The sequence below is a fragment of the Micrasema longulum genome, unplaced genomic scaffold, assembly GCF_059751315.1.
Source record: "Micrasema longulum isolate JH-2025_06_02 unplaced genomic scaffold, ASM5975131v1 h1tg000673l, whole genome shotgun sequence".
Taxonomy (NCBI): Eukaryota; Metazoa; Arthropoda; class Insecta; order Trichoptera; family Brachycentridae; genus Micrasema; species Micrasema longulum.
Window position 1 is genome coordinate 151,035 of NW_028277869.1, and position 22,190 is coordinate 173,224.

Genomic DNA, 22,190 nt, shown 5'->3' on the forward strand with positions numbered 1-22,190 from the left:
GGGAAAAAAGAGGAAAGAGGAAAAAGGAAAGGAGGAGAGATTAAGGAAGAGAAAGGAGATGTTTCTTCAGACGTGATTTAAACAGAGATAATGTATTAACATCTTTGATGGTGGATGGGATATGATTCCACAGTCGAGCCGCATGGACACTATATGAGTTAGAGAAGAAAGAGGAATTGTGTATGGGTATTAAGAGAGTGCCTTGAGAATGAGAACGAAGAGGTAAACCATGAACTGATAAGCGTTGAAATTTTTCACACAGGTATATAGGAGCGTTAGGACTATGAAGTACATTGAACAGAAGTGAGAGGGAGTGATAGTCTCTCCGCTGTCTAATTTTGAGGCATTTCAGTTGCCTACGATAATCAGAAATGTGGTCATATTTCCTAAGACCAAAAATGTACCCTATGCATATATTCTGAAGTCGTTCAAGTTTATCGAGTTGCTCACAGCTTAAATCAGTCGTGGAAACATCAGCGTAATCTAGAATAGGTAGTAGTAATGCTTGTACAAGGGTGCATTTAGTACTAATGGGTAAGTGAGTGTAGACTAGAAAATATTTTGCGGCTTAATTCATTAGTATGAGCTCGCCAACAGAGATGTTCATCCATTAGTACTCCTAGATTTTTTACGGATTTCCTGTACTGAATATTGGTACCATTGACAATAAGAGGATTAAGTGAATGTATGTTTAGCTTACTAAGCAATCTTTGACTACCTGCAAACATAATTTGTGTTTTAGACGGGTTTATCAGTAAACCATACTCTTTTGTCCATGGATGTTCAATTGTGGTCGCGAATACGATAAACAACCATGGTGAGAATTTTTTTTCACGTCGCTTACTGGCACGTCGATAGTTATTTATGATTGAGCTACAGGAAGCTTTGGATGCGAGATTTGTCTGCTATGAAAGGTAAAATATTTATTTTCATAGTTTGAAATTCCTTTAAAATTTCTCTCCTTTTAAAACGTATTGAAATGAAAGGCTTCAAAAGCCTATTTACAGACTGTTTCAAAAGAAACTCATTACATTTCACTATCATTCACCCGTTATGTGCTGATGGGGTCTCACACAGACAAGGATTCATTGACGTCCACTGGACGTGAAGGTATTGTGTATTTATTTATTATATATATTTAAAGACATTACAAAAAACACGAATTCTGTTACACTTAAAAGCTACTGTATTTGTTTAACTAAGTATTACGATGTAGTGACTTATCAATGTGTTCACGATAGGAGAGTAAATTATATTTGAATATCCATAATAATGTTTAACGGTAACTTTATTTACAGAAAAACAAACCAATAACTTATATTTCTTAAAAATCATTGCCACCATTTGTACTTGTCTCCAAATATAAATAAAAATATTAATAAAGCGCGTCCAGCGCCAGCAATGAGCCAAGGAACTTGCCGATTACTCCAGCTTATTTTTTCATACAAATAAGCGTACTATATTTTGAACATCTTAAACCCAGTGGCAGGACTTCTTCAAGAGTAAGCCTGCAGATTACACAGATTCATTGAAGATTCTCCATTTGGAAAACAGTATTTCTAACATTATTTCTTAAGGACTATTTTTCTTTGAAATGATACTTTTGACATATGACTCGAAACACATGTGGCGCTCGACGCGGCCGTTTTTGGCAGAATTCATTCCTAGAGTGAATCGGCCAGTTGACATTTCAATCGTAATGAGAATACCCAATATACTAACTGAATTTATTGTGTTATTTTTTAAACACTTTTATATAAGTTATGCGTTAAATTAATGAATAATATAGCTTCACAATATATATAGGACGAAATTACGTCATTTGGGTTGATTTCATAGATGAGAGTTGTTCTAGCACACAGAACCTAAGAAAAAATAGCAATTTATAGTATATATATCACTTACATTATATTTTAAGGAAGGCAATATACATGTCTAAGCATCTACAGAGCTTATGACCTGTCAATGGCTGGTTTAAGTGGCCACTTTACACACTGTGTAACATTCACCATTCTGCCCATATTTGAACATCTATATTCCTTAAATTCTTTCATCTGTTGATGTTTGTGAAATTATATGATCTATACTGCCTTCTTTAAAATGTTCTTCATCTCTGTGGTAATATGTTAATGTTAACAGCTGCCCAGGGAGTTGAATCCAGTCCTTATCTACAAAAATTTGGACAAACTCAAAATATTGTTGCCAAATCCACCTGGTCTATGAAGAAGTATAGAAATTCAAAAAATATAAATTTCAGGCTTTGCTTAGTGTGTAGGTGAAATAGTTCAATTAGATGAATCTCACCCGCATAAATAAAGGTTTCAGCTCTGTAACTTCACAAACATCAACAGATGAAAGAATTGAAGTAGTATAGATGTTCAAATATGGGCAGAATGGTGAACGTTACACAGCGTGTAAAGTGGCCACTTAAACCAGCCATTGGCAGATGCCTAGACATGTATATTGCCTTCTTTAAAATGTTCTTCATCTCTGTTGTAACATGTTAATGTTAACAGCTCCCCAGGGAGTTGAATCCAGTCCTTGTCTAAAAAAATTTGGACGCACTCAAAATATTGTAAATAAATTATATTTTTTTTACAGCTTACCTGTAAATAAAATCACCGTTTGCCGCTGCTATAGTGTGAGGATCTGGTGGAATAATCGGTTGTGGCATTGTTTACTCTTGTGTGGCTGTGATGTCACACTAGTCGACATGAGACACGAGACTTGATGTATCTCTCTTATTTTTTGAAATAATGAACCTGTATTTTTTTGATCTTCAAGTGGACATTTTCACATCGGATTTGGAAAGTAAAATTTGTATAATTACACTGGGTGTTGATAAAAAATATTTATCCTTCCAACGCGAAGAATAAATGTCCGCTTATTTATTTATTTATTTAAATCTTAAAGTAGGGCACACATATCATACATATTGTTATGTGTGTTCTAATAATAACATTGCAAATATATTTAATTTATAAATTGTTTATCACATATGTCTTGACCATTATTTTAAATTTTGATATGTTTTTTTCTTCATAAATATTTTTTTCCATTTCGTAATACTTTTTAATTGCTTTAAATAAAATCGAATTTTGTGACTTTGCCTTTTTCCTAAATGGAAGTCTAATTTTGTTCTTTTCTCTAGTATTGTGATCGTGTTCATGCTGGTTCCGCTGCTTATTCAGCAGCGTATCTGTATAAAATATAAAACGAAGATAGAAGATAGAATTTAGGCCACTAAAACCAGCCAATGACAGGTCATAAGCCCTGTAAATGCCGAGACTCTTATATTCCCACCGAAAAAATGTTTTTTTTCTCTGTTGCAACAAATTTAAATATAAACAACTGCCTAGGGAGAAAATCCAGCCAGTCTGCATCCTCAAAACATTGTTGACTGTTAACATATTACGACAGAGATGAAGAACATTTAAGAAAAGGTAATATGGAAGTCTAGGCATCTACAGGGCTTATGACCTGTCGATGGCTGGTTTAAGTGGCCACTTTACACACTGTGTAACATTCACCATTCTGCCCATATTTGAACATCTAAATTCCTTCAATTCTTTCATCTGTTGATGTTTGTGAAGTTTAAGAGCTGAAACCTTTATTTATGCGGGTGAGATTCATCTAATTGAATTATTTCACCTACATACTAGACTAGGCAACGCCTGAAAATGTTATTTTTTCAATTTCTATACTTCTTCATGGACCAGGTAATTCATCAACAATATTTTGAGTTTGTCCAAATTTTTGTAGACAAGGACTGGATTCAACTCCCTGGGGAGCTGTTTATATTAACATATTACAACAGAGATGAACATTTAAGAGAAGGTAATATGGAAGTCTAGGCATCTACAGGGCTTATGACCTGTCAATGGCTGGTTTAAGTGTATAAATAAAGGTTTCAGCTCTTTAACTTCACAAACATCAACAGATGAAAGAATTGAAGGAATATAGATGTTCAAATATAGGTAGAATGGTGAATGTTACACAGTGTGTAAAGTGGCCACTTAAACCAGCCATTGACAGGTCATAAGCCCTATAGATGCCTAGACTTCCATATTACCTTCTCTTAAATGTTCTTCATGTTCTTCATCTCTGTTGTAATATGTTAATATAAACAGCTCCCCAGGGAGTTGAATCCAGTCCTTGTCTACAAAAATTTGGACAAGTTCAAAATATTGTTGATTGTATTTTTAGTTTGTTCAAATGTTTGTAAACAATGACTGGATTTCCCCCCTAGGGAGGAGAGATTTCAGTGTTTTTTTATGTATCGTATTATCTCAGCGCTATGATGTTTTCAATATTATTTTTTAATTACTTCGCGAGTGACGTCACAAGTTATCTTTTCCCGCTTCTCCGTGAGTTCTGCCGATCGGTCAGTTGACTTACCGTAAACCGGAAACCTATCACAACTCTCTTATCATTGGTTGATTCGGAAGAATTAGTGACGTCATGCAAAGCAGTTTTGTCTTATTTTTATCATACTCCGCTGTAAAATTTAATGCCAATTCGAACCGCGCGTAAGAATACATTTTTACATCTAATTTCCCATAGGGCTGAACTTCCTTATTTGCATGTCATAAACCCTGAAATGCCTAGTCTTATATAAATACATATTTCCTTCTATGAAAAATCGATAAAAAGAAGAAAAAAATAATAAATCTGATGAATCTTACCGACATTAATAAAGGATTCGGCCTCCCAAACTTCACAAAAATAATGGAAGAATCTAAGAAATGTGGAGGATCAAACTAGGAAAAACGATGAATATTACACAGTGTATTAAGTGGCTAATGACGAGTCATATTTCTTCTCTAAACAATTCTCCTTCTCTGTTGTAATTTTAATTTAAGTTAAAAACTGTAATATGCTTTATTAAGTCATTTATTTTATGGTAAGCTTGTACTAAATGTCACATTGACAGCGTGCTGACCATTCCTATCGCACCAGCGATACATTACGCCGCACGTGTTCCGATTAGAGCGTGCCTTGTTCCTTGTTCCTTATTTGAATTCGTTTCACATGCGCCACTGCGGACATATTTCGAACTAAATCCGCATACGAATTGCGAATTGCTGCTCGTTACGCCAAATTAAAGCTTATCTCGGGGAGAATAGTGATTACATTAGCTAATCAACTGAAACTATATAAATATAACGGTATATTATGAACAAAATGTTGAGTTTGTCCAAATTTGTGTAGACAAGGACTGTATTCAACTCCCTGGGAAGCTGTTCACATTTACATATTTCAACAGAGATGAAGAACATTTAAGAGAAGGTAATAAAGAAGTCTAGACATCTTCAGGGCCTATGACCTGTCATTGGCTGGTTAAAGTGGTCACTTTACACACTGTGTGCGTTGCCTCGTATGAAGGTGAAATAATTCAATTAGATGAATCTCACCCGCATAAATAAAGATTTCAGCTTTTTAAACTCACAAATATCAACAGATGAAGGAATTGAAGAAATATAGATGTAGAACGGCAACGTTAGACGAGGACGACCAAGGAAGACGTGGCATGATCAGATAAACCAAAATCTTAAGTCTGGTCATGTCAAAAGCAGACAGAACCGAAGGGCATGTATGACAAGATGTATGAATGTGGAAGAGGCTAGGAGTGTATGCCAGGATAGACGTGTGTGGCGGTCCATTCTCTCTGCCTACCCCTACGGGGAAATGGCGTGATGGTAGTAGTAGTAGTAGATGTTTAAATATGGGCAGAATGGTGAATGATCCCGCAGGTTTAAAGAAGAGGCAACTTGGGTTTAGGTTCTCCTGAGCCAGGTCCACCACCGTATCCTCAAGACGCTAATTATAGGAGGCTGCTGCGTCCGTTCTCGGACTTCAATATTGGTTATAAAATCGAACCACCTTATACCTAATATTCTTCTCAAGCACTTACTCTCAAAACTCGGAAGTTTGGTGTTTTGACCTTTGGTAAGGTGCCAAGATTCGCACCCATATAGGAGAACTGGCATTATACAAGTGTTGAATAATCGGCATTTCGTTTTGGCCGAGTATAGACTACAGGTTCAGATAACACGCATCGTGTTAAAAGTTGCTCCAGCAATTCCTAGGCGGGTTGCGAGCTCTTTATGCTGTGCATGCTTCCATCCTCAGTTACGTGTACTCCCAAGTATTTAAAGCTGTCAACTTTCTCAATCCTCTCTCTATTATTATAGAGAGGCTGATCAGGGTCAGGACAAAATTTGTTGCAGATAATCTGAGACTTTTTCGTATTAATATTAAGACCCAGACGAGTTGAGTTTTCCTGGAGTGTGTCAACAATTTCCTGAAAATCATCAACAGACTTTTCAAAAAGGACTGCATCATCTGCATACTCCAAGACGCACAACTTTAGGGGGAGATCACTTCTGTACCTCGATCAGGTGGTATTGATTTGCATAAAAAAATCCATCAGTATGATGAATAAGAACGGCGCAAGAACGCAGCCTTGCCTCACTCCAGTGGAGACCCCGAACCAATCAGTCAAAGAGCTACAAATTCTCACGCGACAATTGCTATCTATGTAAAAAGTATAATTATCTAAAACAGAGTATGAATAAAAAATCCTGTATTATTTTTGTGGAATGCATGTTATAATTTTTTTTAAATAATTAAAATTTAAAATGAAATACTGCAAATAAATCCTGTCTTTTGTTCTATCAGCATTTGTTAATTTTGTTCGTTTTTTCTTTCTTCGTAGTTATTTCATACCGTGGTCATACCATATTTATATGATATAAACTTTTAAATCATTAAAAAGGGAATAGCCCACGCTCAGACGCTGAAGTCTTTGTGGGCATTTTTTCCAAATTACGTTATAGCTTAATTTTAAGATGTATTTTTTAAAGTGGATTTATGTCATTACAATTTTTTATAAAACAAATCCGTAAGGGTTGATAAATAAAATTTAAATAAGCATTTTTTTTTAAAAAAGAACCACAGCCATGTTGTAAATTAGGCGTGTGCATTACCCTCCACTCCCCTACGCTGCATTTGGTGTACCACTGAGGTGCCCTATGCGTCACAGGGTGCAGATCTAAACACGATGAAAAGGAAACATTTTTTAAAGTTAAACATTACGAATTATGAGATTTTTTTAACTGTGTTACTGATTTTTCCTGAAAGCTTTCAGTAATGACGCGTCACTCGCTTTCAGTTGAAAGGCTACACTTTTCAGCCTTATTTTAGATTGAGTTCAAGAGGCTGGAACTGAAATCTCGGCCGGCCAGAGACTCGTTAAGACTAAATATAGAATGGATTCTGCTCCCTTGGGGGAAAAATACACTGGGGCTTTTTTTACACGGAAGATACGTTACAAGCAGTACCGTGTAAAAACGGAACACTAAAAAACAATAACGTGTATGTATCATATGTCGACTAGTGTGACATCACAGCCACACAAGAGTTAAATGCGCATTCATCTAACTGCTCTGCCGCTGCACATCCTCTAAAAAAAGTTGTAAACTTACCTCGAAAGTAATTTTTCCTCCTTGCTTTCTCTTGATCGTATTGAAAACGTAATGGGCGTAGTTTGAGGCGTCTGAAAAAAATAAACAGGTCTTTAAAATCTCCCCAGCCACATGCGACATATATTTAACTAGCCGTAAATACATCAACATCATCTTCTTAAATCCCTTTCCGCACCAAATGGTGCATAGGACACTGAATCGGTACACCAACAGGGAAATATCACATACTACGAATACCGATTTTATTTTATTTTATTAAGTAATTCAACAAAGATACGTACTAGAAAACATACAATTTGAAAGCATTCGTCGATACAATTTTACATGCATATTTATATTTCATCAATTATAGAATTAAACAAAATAGATTTAAACATGTATTAAGATGTAGTACAAATTTTTGAGTATTTTTTTATACAGGATACAATGCAATAAAAAATAAGTTGTACGTGTGTACTTATTAAATAAGATTTATTCCTAACAAATTATTCGCAAAAGCTGAGAGAGTATCATGAAAAATTTCAATTTTATTGTTTCGGCCGTATATATTATATTTCCGACAAATGCGGGCCACAGGTGTGCGGTATGTAGCGTTATTTGAAAATAAAGGCAGTGTAAATATTTCCCGATGTCTGAGTGTTCTTAACCCCGCATTTATTTGTATCTACTTTATAGTTTAATATTTTATACGGTTATTTTATATGGAAAACAACGCGGCGTTTTATCAGATGATTAAAATGAAAAAGTATTTAAATTTATTTCAACAGAGAGGGAAAAGCTTTTGAGAAGGGAATATGGAAGTGTAGGCATTTACAGGGCTTATGACCTGTCATCGTCAAACATTGTTGAATTACTACCTGGTAAAAGAAGAAGTATAAAAATTGGAAAATTGTTTCCAGGCGTTGCCTAGTAGGTGATTTGGTTCAGCCGGATGAATCTCACCCACGTGATAAAGGTTTCAGCTCTTTTACTTCACAAAAGTCAACAGATGGAAAAGTTGAGGAAATTTGGATGTTCAAACATGGGCAGAATGGTGAATGTTACACAGTGTGTAAAGTGGCCACTTAAACCAGCCGATGACAGGTCATAAGCCCTGTAAATGCCTAGACTTCCATTTTCCCTTCTCAAAAGCTTTTCCCTCTCTGTTGAAATAAATTTAAATACGAACAACTCCCTAGGGAGGAAATCCAGCCAGTCTACAAACATTTGGACATAATCAAACATTGTTAAAATGAAAAAGAGTTAAAAGTTGCTCGTAATTTGAGTTTGAACGTGGGTTAGAAATTTGGAACTTATACAAAAGGTACTTTAAGAACTTTTTTTGAACAGATTCTATTGAATTTATAATATGATTTTGATATTGCGGACTCCATACGCACCGATAAAAATATATTAAATGGATTTTGAATAATTAATTGAATTTTCGAAATCAATGTGGACGTTGCGGAGAAATTCTTCAATGCATAAATTTCATAAAAATACGTCGCTAAAAAAACGCGACATGTTTTGCCTCGGTAGTTGTAACGTCAAGATTCGTGACAATAGACATTCATAATGGATTCTAAACTTAGCTGGTAAGATCAAATTATAGAAATATCCAAGCAAATACGGAAACCAGCATACATTTATAAAAGCCTAAGAAATATCTTGAATGCTCAACTTATGAGACAGATTTACTTTGCTTTTTGCCAAAGCAAACTATCATATTGCAATTTAGCTTGGGGAGGTTGCTCTCGTTCAATCCTTGAACCAGTAAAAATAGCACAAAAATGGATCATGAAGATCATTCTCAAAAAACCCTCGAGGTATTCAACGGAAGATCTATTCGCTGACTAATTACGCTAATAAAAATACGCTAATGCTAATTACAAATATTAGATTAAGTAATATCTAAATTTCAACCTATCATATCTCAAAACAATGTTGAATTTACATAGAACCTTTTTTCCCCAATGCGACAATATCGACGCTGGAAAGGCTATTTACTTTAAGCGACATCGCAGTTTTAATAACGACGAACTAATTACATCAAACGACACGGGACTTGTAAAATATTTTCAATAAATAGGCGAAAACACATTTAATAGGGTTTTCCCCATCTGTAGACGATGGTCTGAATGGAGATATTTTTTTAATTTAAAATGGCTCTCAAAATTCAAAATTACAAATTTAAAAATATATTTTGTGCAACTAATAATTAGCATTTTTTTTTTTGCTGAATAGTATTTTATCAACAAAGGTTGATTACTTTAAAAATGTTTTTTAAAAAAGTGAAATTTTTTTATTACAGCGTCTGTTACCCAGATGCTAATTCTGAACTGCTTGATACTTATCAACGATTGCAAAATGTTTGCGGCTACGCCAAATGTACTATGTGTGTTTGGTTATAGCACAGTTATTAGATTGCTACCCTACATTTATTTGCAACCTACTGGACCCTGGTAAGAATGTTGTAATTCCTACTGTAGGTACCATATTCCGACCATAATACCAAACAAACTGTCGTCGAGTGCACACTTGTATTCATGTTTCAATCAATAATCAAGAAACCGACAAGTGCCAATCCTTACTGACCACGGGATCTGATCCTGTGCTGCGAGAAACGTTCCGAACAATAATGTGCCAAGAATTCCAGTACAAGGTAGGTATTGCACTAGTTTGTATAAGGGTTCGGATGCAAAGAATGTAAAGATAACGCAAATCCGCGAACCAGAACTCGAGCGTCCACAGCTTCTGACCAGTGGCGCGATATATCTTTAATCTTCGTAAATTCGACCACATAACCGAATACTGCACGCAACTACACTGACTCAGTATCTTTCACAATATTTTTAATACTCCCACTTCGCCTGTATATCTGAGAGGGCTCTTCCAACCTCTACGACAACATAGACTATATTTTCGCACTGGTAACAAGGAACTCTTTTTATATCCTTTCACGGCTCTAATTTTCTTGGCTCCTCTTTCTCAGTAGTAGCGGCTCGATTGTGGAATAATCTACTCACTAATGTTAGAGACTTAGATATTTACATTTAAATTAAGATTGAAATGTCAATATCCAAATTGTTTTTATTTAAACCCATTCACTGTGATTTCGCATTTAGTCATACATTAATTTCTTTCAAAAACCATCACATTCATCAGCAAATCGCTTCCCTTGCAAACATCGTAGGCTTTTGTTACCAAGAATTTCAGTTCTTCTTTGTTGTTAGCTAGAAGCACGGCATCATCAGCATACAAAATACAATTGACAATTAAATCACCAATGTTTGCTCCCATTCTTAAGCTTTTCAGTACTTTCATACAGTTATCGATGTATATGTTGAACAACCATGGTGACATTACACACCCCTGCTTGACTCCTTTAGGAATGTCAAACCACGATGTGAATGACCCATTCACCTTAACACAAACTGTGCTGTCCTTAAACAGTGACGCAATTGCCCTTAACAGGTTATCATTCACTCTATACTCCGATAAAACCTTCCACAATTTCCTCTGCCAGCTCTTTCAAATGCCTTTTGCAGATCAACAAAGCGCAGAAAAGTTTCTGGTGTTTAGGCAGAAACTTTTCTGTCATATTTCGCAAAGCAAATATTTGATCCAAACATCCTCTTCCATTCATAAATCCACATTGAATATACCACGCTCTATCTTTAGTCACTTTTCTTACTCTCTCAATCAGTATTCTGCCATAAATATTTCCAACAGCGCTCAAAAGGCTGATAGCTCTATAGTTTCCGCAATCCACACTAGAGCCGTTTACCTTATAAAGAGGCATAACAACAGCTCTCCTCCAATCAGGGGGAGTGTATTTCTCCTCTAAACATAGGTTAGAGAGCTTATGTAGCCATACAAAAATTATTTCTCCACCCGCCTTTATAAACTCTGTGGCAATGTTATCATAACCTTTCGCTTTCCCATTCTTCATATACTTAGCAGCATTTTTAATTTCTTCCATACTTATCTCTTGCAGTTATCGATAAACACGTTGAACAACCATGGTGACATCACACATCCCTGTTTCATTTCTTTACGAATGTCAAACCACGGTGTGTATGATCCATTTATTCCTAAAGCTAGGGTTTCCTAGGACAGCGGTGCTCGTATTTTAACGGCCGTAGTGAACGGTGATGCGGTGGATAACCGTCGTAACGGTGACTAGAGTGTGGTTTCCTAGGAAAACGGTGTTATCAACACCATTAAACACCGTTTCCCTAGGAAACCACTCTCTAGTCGACGTTACGACGGCTGTCTACCGCATCACCGTTTACTACGGCCGTTAAAATACGGGCACCGCTGTTCTAGGAAACCCTAGCTTAACACATGCTTGAATAGAAATAAGACTTTATTAATTTAAAAAGGAGAAAATACGTATTAAGTCGATGAGAAAAAGGTGTCTAAATGCATCGGATAGCTGGTGGGTATCCGTTCCATCTCTATAGTCCTTAAAATATAGCTTGATTAGAATGATAGCTGTCAAACTAATGTCATTAGTGATGGTAAATTACTGATCACTGATCAAAACGCAAAAACAAGCCTATTTTTGAGAAGGGAATATGGAAATCCTTATGACCTGCCATTGGCTGGTTTAAGTGGCCACTTTACACACTGTGTTCATTCACCATTCTGCCCATGTTTGAACATCCATTGTGGATGTGTGTAAAGTGGCCACTTAAACCAGCCAATGACAGGTCAGAAGCCCATATTCCCTTCTTAAAAATGTTTTCCCTCTCCGTTTAAATGAATTTAAATATAAATAGCTCCCTAGGGAGGAAATACAGCCAGTCTGCAAGCATTTGGACATACTCGAACATTGCTATTATAGCGCGTTTAACACAATTTTTCAACAAAAAATGAGACATTTATACTTTTTTCATGAACAACATCAAATGAATTATTTTTTTATTCGATCAATTTGCATTGATCAATTTGTCCCATCTCTAACGTTTTTGCAAAATGATGTAACCTTGTAAGAACGCCGTTAATAATTAGGTTTTTTTTAGTTTTTTAAAATGTTTTATAACTGATTTTATATATTTATGTGTGTTTATGTGTTAAGCATTATATTAAAAAAAAAAATTAACACGCCAGATACAAATGATTTTTCGTGAGTCACTCCTTAGACGTTACTACAAAGTTATGTCGTCACTTTTTCTACAAATGACATTTTAATCAAGCTATATTTTAAGGACTGTAGCATAAACTTACCTCCTTGAGGAAAGAACTGCCCAAAAATATGTTTGAAGCCTTCTTCGTCTACCATCCCCGAGGGGCATTCCTAAAAAGAAGAAAAAGATCATAATTTTTTATTCATATAAAAATAGATATTACAAAAAAATGATGACATATCTCTAGCTCTATGAGGTGTTGAGTTGGGATACAACCTTACTACTAATAAATGGTTCGGATTGTATTTACGAGCTAGACAACAGTGCATCAAAACACCAGATCATCAATCGGAATGGGTCGATATTGCCGCTGGAGTACCTCAAGGTGGAGTTTTATCACCATTACTATTTTCCCTGTTTATTAATCCGATTGCAGATTGTCTCAATTGTTCATATCATCTCTATGCAGATGATTTACAATTATATCTTCATTGCAGACCTGAAAACACCAGCGAAGCAATAGAATCGATGTCTAATACACTAAATTGCGTGTCAACATGGACAAAAGAGTATGGTTTACTAATAAACCCATCTAAAACACAAATTATGTTTGCGGGTAGTCAAAGATTGCTATGTAAGCTAGACATACCTTCACTTAATCCTCAATGAATTAAGCCGCAAAATATTTTTCAGTCTACACTCACTTAGAAGGTTGCTAAAATTCTTACCCATTAATACTAAATGCGCTTTCGTACAAGCATTACTACTACCCATTCTAGATTACGCTGATGTTTCCATGACTGATTTAAGCTGTGAGCAACTCGATAAACTTGAACGACTTCAGAATATATGCATAAGGTACATTTTTGGTCTTGGGAAATATGACCACATTTCTGATTATCGTAGGCAACTGAAATGGCTCAAAATTAGACAACGGAGAGACTATCACTCCCTCTCACTTCTGTTCAATGTACTTCATAGTCCTAACGCTCCTATATACCTGCGTGAAAAATTTCAACGCTTATCAGTTCATGGTTTACCTCTTCGTTCTCATTCTCAAGGCACTCTCTTAATACCCATACACAATTTCTCTTTCTTCTCTAACTCATATAGTGTCCATGCGGCTCGACTGTGGAATCATCTCCCATCCACCATCAAAGATGTTACTACATTATCTCTGTTTAAATCACGTCCGAAGAAACATCTCCTTTCTCTTCCTTAATCTCTCCTCCTTTCCTTTTTCCTCTTTCCTCTTTTTTCCTTTTTCCCATTGAGTAATAGTTTTGATTTAAGGTAATTTATAAACAAATACGTTTATTTCTATTTTTATATATTTTTAACTTTTTTATCTTTTTTTTCTATTGAATATGTTCTGTAACTTGAATTATAAAAATAAAACTTTTATTTTATTTGTTGGTTGGAAGAAATTGCCATTTGGCAATAAGCCCGCCAATATACAAATAACATTATGTACAAAAAGTTAAATAAATAAAAAATACTCTGCTAATATATGCCTTTTTTATTTTAATTATTATCATAAACTGCTTAACATTTTGAGCACCGGCCGAATACACTTAGAATTTTCCCTGTGCCCAGCCCATTTTCGGGAAATTTCATGAATATTGAAGGGTTTCTTAAAAGTGACGTAATTATGAAAATACTAGATTAAATTTATTTGATACAATTTATTGACTCATTTTTTATGATAGTTTTGCCAACATTGGCCTTTATGGAGAGCCACATTGCAATGCTCGCACATACACCTACAGCGTCTCACTCCTTTTTTGTGCTTTATATCCCAAAGCCGTGTAAACACGTGATTATAATAATCAGTAGTGGTGTCCCGGTCCCGTGTTTTCACGTTGTTTACCAGCAGCAAAAAAAAGTACTAATAAAAGTCACTAGATGCCAATAAAATGCACTTTTTTAGACAGCTGGTAAACCACGTGAAAGCACGGGACCGGGACACAACGCGTGGTTATATAGTCACGTGTTTACACGGCTCCGGGATACAAAGTGTTAATTGTTTCAAACTCACAATTCAAACATATATTCAAACAAAGGCAAAATGGTGAATGTTACACGGTATGTAAAGTTGTGGCAACAATAGTGTCTATAGAGACGTCACACGTGACGTCGCGCGCCAGGTCCGTTTTGGCTGTGTTCGGTGACACACGTTTTTTAAACAAAAACTTTATTTATTTTTAATTGTTATGATTTCATACTTTTTTTAACTGTTTTATTTTACGTTTTACAAATTAGATTCCTTGAGTTATTTTTAAGTATTTCCATTCTCTATTATATTAAGTTTAGTTAAGTTTATTTATTCTATCTTTTGTATTAATAAAAGATAATAAAACTGTTAGTACAATCTTTTACTCTGTCTGTGCATAACACATACCATGTTAGTCTGAAGATTTATCCAAAACGAGCGTGGATTAAAAAACGTTCTCACGAGACGATTTTTACGAAACGATATCAACGCGGATTAATATTTAACAATTTATGTGGAACCTACTAGGCAGTCGACATATTCAACGTTTGGTAGGTAACAAACAACCATAAAGTGTCCACTTAAACCAGCAATGATAGGTCATAAGCCTTGTAAGTGCCTAGACTTCCATACTTCCTTAATTGAGGTGTTCTCCATCCCTGTTGTAATTTGAGAGAGTTGAATTATCGGCACTTTGTTTTGACCTAGTATAGACAAGAGTTCCAGACAACACGCATCATGTTAAAAGTTGCTCCAGCAATTCCTAGGCGGGTTGCGAGCTCTTTATGCCTGCTTCCATCCTCAGTTATGTGTACTCCCAAGTATTTAAAGCTGTCAACTTTCTCAATCCTCTCTCCATTATTATAAAGAGGCTGATCAGGGTCAGGACAGGATTTGTTGCACATAATCTGAGTCTTTTTTGTATTCATATTAAGACCCAGACGAGTTGAGTTTTCCTGCAGTGTGTCAACAATTTCATTAAAATCACCAACAGACTTTTCAAATAGGACTGCATCATCTGCATACTCCAAGACGCACAACTTTAGGGGGAGAGTTCACTTCTATACCTCGATCAGGTGGTATTGATTTGCGTAAGATAAAATCCATCAGTATGATGAATAAGAACGGTGCAAGGACGCAGCCTTGCCTCACTCCAGTGGAAACCCCGAACCAATCAGTCAAAGAGATACCGATTCTCACACTGAAAACTTTTATTTTATTTTATTTTCCTCATAAAAACAAAACACATCGTGGAATTTATACAATGGTTTTAATATGTCGGTAGAAATATATACATTAAATGTGTCTCAATTACATTCTGAGGATAACTTTTATTTTAACACAATAATATTTATGCTAAGTACTTGTTTTAGTAACTAAAAATTAAATATTTCAGGAAACCTATCAACCAAAATCGATCCGAAATGACAATTATTTAAAAATATTTTGAGTTTGTCCAAATTTTCCAATTCCCCTTGTCTACAAAAATTTGGACAAACTCAAAATATTGTTGATAAATTACCTGGTCCATGAAGAAGTATAGAAATTGAAAAAATAATATTTTCAGGCGATGCCTAGTATGTAGGTGAAATTATTCAATTAGATGAATCTCACCTGCATAAATAAAGGTTTCAGCTAACTTCACAAACATCAACAGATGAAAGAATTGAAGGAATATAGATATCCAAATATAGGCAGAATGGTGAATGTTACACAGTGTGTAAAGTGGCCACTTAAACCAGCCATTGACAGGTCATAAGCCCTGTAGATGCCTACACTTCTATATTACCTTCTCTTGAATGTTCTCCATCTCTGTTGTAAAATGTTAATGACAATTATTAATTTACAATATTTGAGTTTGTCCAAATGTTCGTAGACAAAAGACTGGATTTCACCCCCTCGGGAGTCATTAAGATTAACAAATTACAACAGGGATGGAGAATACCTTAAATAAGGAGATATGAAAGTCTAGGCATTTACAGGGCCTATGACCTGTCATTGGCTGGTTTAAGTGGCCACTTTACACACTGTGTAAAATTCACTATTTTGCCTATGTTTGAACATCCAAATTTCTTCAATTCTTCCATTTGTTGATTTTAGTGAAGTTAAAGAGCTGAAACCTTTATTGTTGCGAAGAGATTCATCTGACTGAATTATTTCCCATACTAGGCAACGCCTGAAAACAATTTTTCAATTTTTAAACTTATTCTTGGACCAGTTGGTTTCATTACAATATTTGAGTTTGTCCAAATGTTCAAAGACAAACGACTGGATTTCACTCCCTCGGGAGTCGAATAGGAGAGAGGTGAACACTGAAATATGGAAGTCTAGGCATTTACCTGTAAAAAAACCTGTACGCCCTGGCGTATGACCTGTCATTGGCTGGTTTAAGGCAAAATGGTGAATGTTACACAGTGTATAAAGTGGCCACTTAAACCAGCCAATAACAGATCATAAGCCCTGTAAATGCCTAGACTTCCGTATTCCCTTATTTAAGGTATTCTCCATCCCTGTTGTAATTTGTTAATTGTTTTAATGTTCAAGATTAGCAATTAGCAAAAGTTTACAAATCTGCTTTCATTCCATACTTTTAGTTTTTTATTTATTAATTTATTTAACTTTTTGTACATAATGTTATTTGTACATTGGTGGGCTTATTGCCATATGGCAATTTCTTCCAACCAACCAATAAAATAAAAGTTTTGTTTTTATAATTCAAGTCACAGAACATATTCAATAGAAAAAAAAGATTAAAAAGTTAAAAATATATAAAAATATATATAAACGTATTTGTTTGTAAATTACCTTAAATCAAAACTATTACTCAATGGGAAAAGGGAAAAAAGAGGAAAGAGGAAAAAGGAAAGGAGGAGAGATTAAGGAAGAGAACGGATATGTTTCTTCCGGCGTGATTTAAACAGAGAGAATGTAGTAACATCTTTGATGGTGGATGGGAGATGATTCCACAGTCTTTTCTTTTATTTGCTTTTTATATATATTGATATTTGTATGTTTTTTTTATTATGTATTTTTGTTTTATTTAATTTGGTTTATTTATCTATTAATTATTTATTAATTATTACTCCTATTTATTATATTTCCTACTTTAGTATTGAGTGAGTTTCTAGAAAACATCTCGATTATCATTTAATTATGTTTTTATAAAATTAAAAAAAAAAAACAAAAAATTAATCACTTTGTAGGGGGTAAAAAAGATTCAGAATACCAACCCTGTTCTAACACCCTGAATGTACACGTACCTGTTTGAATCCCCGGTAGATGAGTTGAATCTCCTTTTTCGTGAATTTGGTGCTTTTGGCAAGAGCTTCGAGTTCCTCGGGTCTGTGACGTCCAGCGAACATGGCCGGAGCATCTGGATCCTCTTCTGTAAACAATATTAATTAATAGAAAGTGATATTAATATATATACGAGAAAAGAATCCTGCAGTTCTTTGGGCATTCTGATAGTTTGGGGAAAATTATTCTCCTGGTAAGTGTCGAAGGGACAAGGTCGCGTGGACGTCAACCGACAAGATGGAGCGGCACAGTCACTGAGTTATCAGAATCATCAATGACGAATGCCCATAGAAGAGCACAAGACCGTTCCAGATGGAGAGAGACTGTCCACAGACGAGCCATGCCTGGAGTCAGGCGTAATCACCATCCTCAGACATGAGGCACGGATTGAAGAGGTATTAATATGATGCATGAAAAGGAGCATGGATGATTGGCCTCGAGAGGGGAGACTACACTTACGGAGAAATGGAGTCAATGTTCAAAATATCAAGTCTACAAAAACGTAGCAATAACATTGACTCCATATTTATGTTTGATTTGCTGGATGGCTTAATTGATGTACCATCGTTACTGGAACAAGTGGCATTCAATGTTCCGAGCCGCCGGTTGCGAAATAATAATGTGCTGTTCCTCGATCAACACAGCACAAACTATGGCTCGCATGCACCAATGTCCCGATTGTGTCGTATTGTAAGCCCGAGACAAGATCTGGACTTTTTTGGTGCTTGCAAAGACTTGTTTTTATAGTTTTAAAAATTCACTTAGATATACCGGATCTTGTCTTGAGGTAGTAATTTTTATTTTTTTTGTCCTGTTTTAATTTTATTTAGTTATATTTTATTTTATTAGTGCCTATTTATTATAAGAAATTGTATTTACCATCGTTAGAATGGACTGCATAAGTCCGTCCAATAAATAAATATTAATATTAATAGCAAGATTATTTCTTCAATAACCAAGAGCGAAGTGAAAACATAGAACAATATTTTGAATTTGTCCAATTTTTTGTAGACCAGGACTGGATTCAACTCCCTGGGGAGCTGTTTATATTAACATATTACAACAGAGATGAAGAACATTTAAGAGAAGGTAATACAGAAGTCTAGGACTTATGACCTGTCAATGGCTGGTTTAAGTGGCCACTTTACACACTGTGTAACATTCACCATTCTGCCTATAGTTGAACATCTATATTCCTTCTATTATTTCATCTGTTGATGTTTGTGAAGTTAAAGCGCTGAAACCTTTATTTATGCGGGTGAGATTCATCTAATTGAATTATTTCACCTACATACTAGACTAGGCAACGTCTGAAAATGTAATTTTTTCAATTTCCATACTTCTTCATGGACCAGGTAATTTATCAACAATATTTTGAGTTTTTCCAAATTTTTGTAGACAAGGACTGGATTCAACTCCCTGGGGAGCTGTTTATATTAACATATTACAACAGAGATGAAGAACATTTAAAAGAAGGTAATATAGAAGTCATCAGTAATTACCTGGTCTATGAAGAAGTATAGAAATTGAAAAAATAACATTTTCAGGCGTTGCCTAGTATGTAGTTGAAATAATTCAATTAGATGAACCTCGCCCGCTTATGCTTATTTATATAAAGGTTTCAGCTCTTTAACTTCACAAATATCAACAGACGAAAGAATAGAAGAAAAAAGATGTTCAACTATAGGCAGAATGGTGAATGTTACACAGTGTGTAAACTGGTCACTTAAACCTGCCATTGACAGGTCATAAGCCTTGTAGATGCCTAGACTTCTGTATTACCTTCTGTTAAATGTTCTTCATCTCTGTTGTAATATGTTAATGAAAACATAGAAGTTCATGGCAACTTAATAGGACCAGAAAAGTTTGAAATTTCGAAAAAATCGGATGGGAGATGATTCCTCAGTGGAGCCGCATGGACACTATATGAGTTAGAGAAGAAAGAGGAGTTGTGGATGGGTATTAAGAGAGTGCCTTGAGAATGAGAACGAAGAGGTAAACCATGAACTGATAAGCGTTGAAATTTTTCACGCAGGTATATAGGAGCGTTAGGACTATGAAGTACATTGAACAGAAGTAAAAGGGAGTGATAGTCTCTCCGCTGTCTAATTTTGAGGCATTTCAGTTGCCTACGATAATCAGAAATGTGGTCATATTTCCTAGGACCAAAAATGTACCTTATGCATGTATTCTGAAGTCGTTCAAGTTTATCGAGTTGCTCACAGCTTAAATCAGTCATGGAAACATCAGCGTAATCCAGAATGGGTAGTAGTAATGCTTGTACAAGGGTGCATTTAGTATTAATGGGTAAAAATTTTAGTCTAAGAATTAAATCAATAGGCATATAATGGTTTTTCTACGTTTGGGCTCCTCTATAGCTTAGCGCATTATTACTATGAGGTTTGGACATACTCAAAACATTTCTGATATTCACCTACATTTGATAAAATTTACTCTGATCTGGGAACGCTCAAAATCTATTATGTACATGAATATAAATATCGCGCATATAACGAATGGGTTCGCAATCAAATGCAAATGAGTATATAATATATGTGGTCCTAAATAGACTGAATAGTGAATACCATCTGTTCATAAGGGCGGATTTCCATTGGCGGGTGGAGCATTCCTGTGACGTGTCGTAGGGACCCTATTAAGGGAAAAAGCAATTCGATGAAAAAGTATTTGAATGTAGGCGAAGCCGAGATTTTGGATCTACCACATTTTTCTAATTCCGGTATTTTTTCTATATTTATTTATTTATTTATTTTATTTATTTATTTACATACATAAGTTAATTGTACATTATTTGCGACATAAGCCCCAACTCCATGGGACTAAAAGTCCTGTGTTGAGATGAGACGAGCAATTATATGACACAGACACATGAGTATATCACCACAAATATAGGATTAGATACACAAAAAATAATTACAAAAAACTACTGCTTTACAAAATTGTGACAGGAATGGTTGACTGTACAGAGCTGCTTGGTTTAATAACAATACATGTGCCAGCCAGGATTTGTAGACGGAACCACCTGTTTCATGTACCAACAAGTAAAACATCGTATGTTAAAAATGCTTTTTTTCGTAGGACTTTTTCAATGTACAATACAAAATTTAAAAATATAGATTATACAAACATCACTCTGTCAGATTTAAAATTTAAACTAAAAATGTATTATGTAACTTAGTAGACATTATAATAATAAATATGTACATCTCCCCCCCCCCCCCTCCTTATCCTATCTTCAAGCATTTTTGTCCTTATCCCGCCCAATTTACAGTAACTTAATGTTCTTAAAATTAATATTTAAAAAATCTTTGATTATTGAGTATTTGAAAATAACATTTTTATATGTATAAATTGTATGTATTTATTTGATATGTAATATATATATTCTTTACTAACTTTGTATACTATGTGGAAATCTGTTATTGGTTCTGAGTTTATACACTATATCTGTTTGTTTACTAAAAATATGTATGTAGAACTGTTGATTTCCCTAATAAAATAAAAATAAAATAAAATAAAATAAAACATTTAAAAAAACATAAATATGGCATTAAAATTCATTTCGACAGAGAGGGGAAAACATTTTTGAGAATGGAATATGGAAGTCTAGGCATTTACAGGGCTTATTTATTTACTATTTATTATATACATACGGCCTAAGCCAATTACAACAGTTACATGAAGAAACATAAATGCAAGAAACTGAACAAAAATAACAACAAAACTAAATAGTTGCTAAATAGCAAAGACAAACAAGGGCAAAACAATAATTGTATACAATATATTTAAAAAAAACGAAAGACCTAAAACTTTGAGCTAAACCATGCCAATCCAACTTCATCCCACACTGTTTAGTCGCGAAGCGATCTACGAAAAGCCGGAAGATCTATCCCGAAAAATTCCAAGTCGTGTGATGAATTGACCAATCTACACATTTTGGACATTGGGGCATAAAAACCAAAGTTCATCATAGAAGATTTTATAAATAGCAGATTTTGACTTCTGGTGACACGGTTGGGAACATGAAAAGAAATCGACCTGTAATTTGCTGGTTTCAGTGGCCACTTTACACACTGTGTAACATTCACCATTCTGCCCATGTTTGAACATCCACATTTCCTCAACTCTTCCATCTGTTGACTTTTGTGAGGTAAAAGAGCAGAAACCTTTATCACGTGGGTGAGATTCACCCAGCTGAACCAAATCACCAGCTAGGCAACGCTTGAAAACCATTTTCCAATTTTTATACTTCTTTTACCAGGTAGTTAATTCAACAATGTTTGA

The 22,190-nt window shown here is 35.0% G+C and overlaps 1 protein-coding gene across 1 annotated transcript in view; it reads right to left on the reverse strand.

Moving 5' to 3' along the window:
• LOC148279770 (Kv channel-interacting protein 4-like) overlaps positions 1–22,190 on the reverse strand; it is a 131,525-nt gene that overhangs the window by 17,374 nt on the left and 91,961 nt on the right. The window contains exons 2-4 of the mRNA XM_088229432.1: positions 17,852–17,976; positions 12,699–12,768; positions 7,488–7,558 (exon numbers count right to left, since the gene is read on the reverse strand). Coding sequence (XP_088085558.1) covers positions 7,488–7,558; positions 12,699–12,768; positions 17,852–17,953 — 243 coding nt within the window. The 5' untranslated portion in view covers positions 17,954–17,976. The remainder of the gene's footprint in view (positions 1–7,487; positions 7,559–12,698; positions 12,769–17,851; positions 17,977–22,190) is intronic.